The sequence below is a fragment of the Octopus bimaculoides genome, chromosome 1 (assembly GCF_001194135.2).
Source record: "Octopus bimaculoides isolate UCB-OBI-ISO-001 chromosome 1, ASM119413v2, whole genome shotgun sequence".
Classification (NCBI taxonomy): Eukaryota; Metazoa; Mollusca; class Cephalopoda; order Octopoda; family Octopodidae; genus Octopus; species Octopus bimaculoides.
In genome coordinates, this window is record NC_068981.1 from 131,758,933 (window position 1) to 131,762,283 (window position 3,351).

General features: G+C 34.6%; 1 protein-coding gene across 2 annotated transcripts in view; it reads left to right on the plus strand.

The window, feature by feature from the left end:
* The window catches only part of LOC106882617 (CCR4-NOT transcription complex subunit 10), a 59,806-nt gene that overhangs the window by 42,668 nt on the left and 13,787 nt on the right, over window positions 1–3,351 (plus strand). For both annotated transcript variants that reach the window (XM_052970699.1, XM_052970704.1), the window contains 3 exons: window positions 1,100–1,215; window positions 1,337–1,459; window positions 1,968–2,039. In XM_052970699.1, coding sequence (XP_052826659.1) covers window positions 1,100–1,215; window positions 1,337–1,459; window positions 1,968–2,039 — 311 coding nt within the window. The remainder of the gene's footprint in view (window positions 1–1,099; window positions 1,216–1,336; window positions 1,460–1,967; window positions 2,040–3,351) is intronic.

The window sequence follows — 3,351 nt, forward strand, 5'->3', positions numbered from 1 at the left end:
CAATGTTCGATGGTCGTGCTTCACCACCTTATCCCAGGTCTTCCTGGGTCTACCTCTTCCACAGGTTCCCTCAACTGCTAGGGTATGACACTTTTTCACACAGCTGTCCTCATCCATTCACAACACGACCATACCAGTGCAGTCGTCTCTCTTGCACACCACATCTGATGCTTCTTAAGTCCAACTTTTCTCTCAGAGGCTTACACTCTATCGTGTATGCACACTGACATTACACATCCAGTGGAGAATACTGGCTTCATTCCTTGCAAGCTTACGCATGTCCTCAGCAGTTATGGCCCATGTTTCACTACCATGTAGCATGGCTGTTCGCATACATGCGTCATACAGTCTACCTTTTACTGTGAGTGAGAGGCCCTTTGTCACCAGCAGAGGTAGGAGCTCCCTGAACTTTGCCCAGGCTATTCCTATTCTAGCAGCTACACTTTCAGAGCATCCACCCCTGCTACTGACTTGGTCCCCTAAGTAACGGAAGCTATCAACTACTTGTAGTTTTTCCCCCTGGAATGTGACAGAAGCTGTTCTCTGCACATTTTCAGTGTTTATTGCTCCTGAGCATTTGCCACACACAAAACTATCCTCCCAGTTAGCCTTCCTTTGATATTGCTGCACCTCTTGTGTGTCCATAGCTTACACTGGGTACATCTTATATCGTCCACCTATGCCTTTTCTACAGATCGAGCAGGGCTGTCTACTTGAAGGGATTTGTGGTTTGTCTGCCTTCCTATTTATTAAGACTTTGGTTGACTCTAAGGCCCTTCAATTCTAATCCTTGCTTCCACACCTGAAACTTCTCTAGTTCTGATAGTGACTCAGCTATTACAGCAAGGTCATCAGCATAAAGAAGATCCCAGGGGCATCCTGTTTTGAATTCCTCTGTTATTGCCTGGAGAACTATGATGAATAAGAGGGGGGGCTAAGGATTGATCCTCAAGATAAAATCATAGGCTCTGAAGTACTGTCAACTGTGCTTATTGAAGATGTGAATAGAGGGGCAAAGCCATTCTGTATGCACTTAAAGTATTGCTTGTAAGAATTTACACTTTGATTTATTGAAAACGTCATTTTTGATCATTTACAGAGTAATGAAGATGATAAAAAATTAAAAAGGCGCATGGAAGTTATCCAGGGGTCAGTTGCCAGTGGTGTTCATCGAAAACTTATCTTAGGGTCAACTACTAAACATGTAGCACCAAGGTTTGTGATTTACTTTCTTTTTAGGAATTTTGACATTTTTCATGACAGATGAAATCAATATTGTTCTGGAAAAAAACATTTCATAATTGTTTTTTTTTGTTTTTTTAAAAATTCTTTTTAGTCATAATCCAGCAATTCCAGCACCATCTCTAGAATTTGCTGCCCTGTGTTTGCGAAATGCTCTGTTACTACTTCCAGAACATCCTCATCAGTCTGAAGTCAATGAAGAACATGCTGAAGCAAAGTAAGGCATCTGATGTAACTGATTTGTTGTAATAAATAGTAATGTTGCTCCTTCTACTTGCTATCTCTGTATAAGGTTTGTTGTTCTGAAAGACTATAACCTATAAGCCATTTTTTAAATCTTCATTTTTCAGAACTATTATTTATTTTTTTATCTACATTATTGCTAGAACAATCTTTTTTCAATTAATATAAATTATTGTTATTTATTCAATTATTTATATAATTTTTGTTGCTGTTCTACAACTTAGTCTACAATTTATTTTTCATTCTACTAAAAATTTTTTCTACATGTGAACTGTCCTACTCTGGTAATTACGCATTTTTGATGACAGAAGAAGACAGCCATATATAGCTAATCTACCTATGACTAGACCTGTAATCAAGAAAAAATGCATATGTAATCTATATGAAATTTATATTTAATTAACTTTTATTGTAATTTATTGTAAAAAAGCTAAATGTCATTAATTTTAATTTCATGGTCACTTTTGTATCTATCTTTTCAGCAAGTCTGATATATTCCTTGTACCAGCCCCACCTAGTAATCCTATGCGTGCAGCGGAAGTGAGCAATCTCCGGTATGTGTGTCTATACTCATGTTATAGAACTACTGTGACACTGTGTTAAGTAGAATGTAATTTTTTTTTCATGTTTCAGTAACTAACTATATTGTCTCAATGTGAACCTCAACAGCATGCAAACTCAGGATACTTGTAATTCACTGGAGCTGTACTTGTAGCATGGACTGCATTTTGGAAATGTGTTTTCAGAGTAAACTAAGAATTAACTCCTCAAAATAGTTGGTGGGAGGCATGTTTGAAGTACATATTTTCCCACTTGTTGCATTATTTTCCTTTGCTACTAGGTTTTACTTTTGCATTTAAATGCCACTTAGATATTATTACTTCAACTGTAAATATAGATCTTCCCTTAACAGCCTCCTCTATTATCTATTTTCTATACTAAGAAGTATATTACATGGAAAAATGTGAGCAAGAGAAATAATATTCTTAAGATTATAAACCTGAAAAAGTACAGGACAAGTTATTACACTTGGAAAAGTTCAGGACAAGTCATTACATCTAGTAAAGTACACAACAAGAAAAGTATTACTTAAAATATTGTAGCTAAGGATAAAATTTCAAATAAAATATTTAGATTTAGAAAATATTAGCTTTTATTAAAACTAAAAGTTTTATTACAAGTTATTACTTTTATTTGTTATTACTTGTTACTTCTATTAAAAATTTAAAATAAGTCAAAATATTTTTTGCATTTAAAAAAAATCATTTTTTTAATTATAATATTACTTTGTAAATTAAAATCAAATAATTTTTAATATTCAAATTTTATCCTTAGCTGTAATATTTTAAGTAAAAATTTTCTTGTTGTGTACTTTACTAGATGTAATGACTTGTCCTGAACTTTTCCAAGTGTAATAACTTGTCTTGTACTTTTCCAGGTTTATAATCTTAAGAATATTATTTCTCTTGCTTACATTTTTTCCATATAATCCATGTTTTTTCCAGGCTGTGCTATTATGCTAATTAATAATGTGTCAAAGACAGCGAGCTGGCAGAAACGTTAGCATGCCAGGCGAAATGCTTAGTGGTATTTCGTCTCTCTACATTCTGAGTTCAAATTCCGCTGAGGTCAACTTTGCCTTTCATCCTTTTGGGGTCGATAAATAAAGTACCAGTTGCATACTGGGGTTGATCTAATGGACTGGCCCCCTCCCCAAGAATCTCGGGCCCTGTACCTAGAGTAGAAAAGAACTAATAATGTATCAATTAATAATTTAAGATTTTACCTTATTGAAAATTACCGGTGACATATATTAAAAGTCTCCTTATAGAACAATATTCATAAAAATTTGAGAAACAAACACTC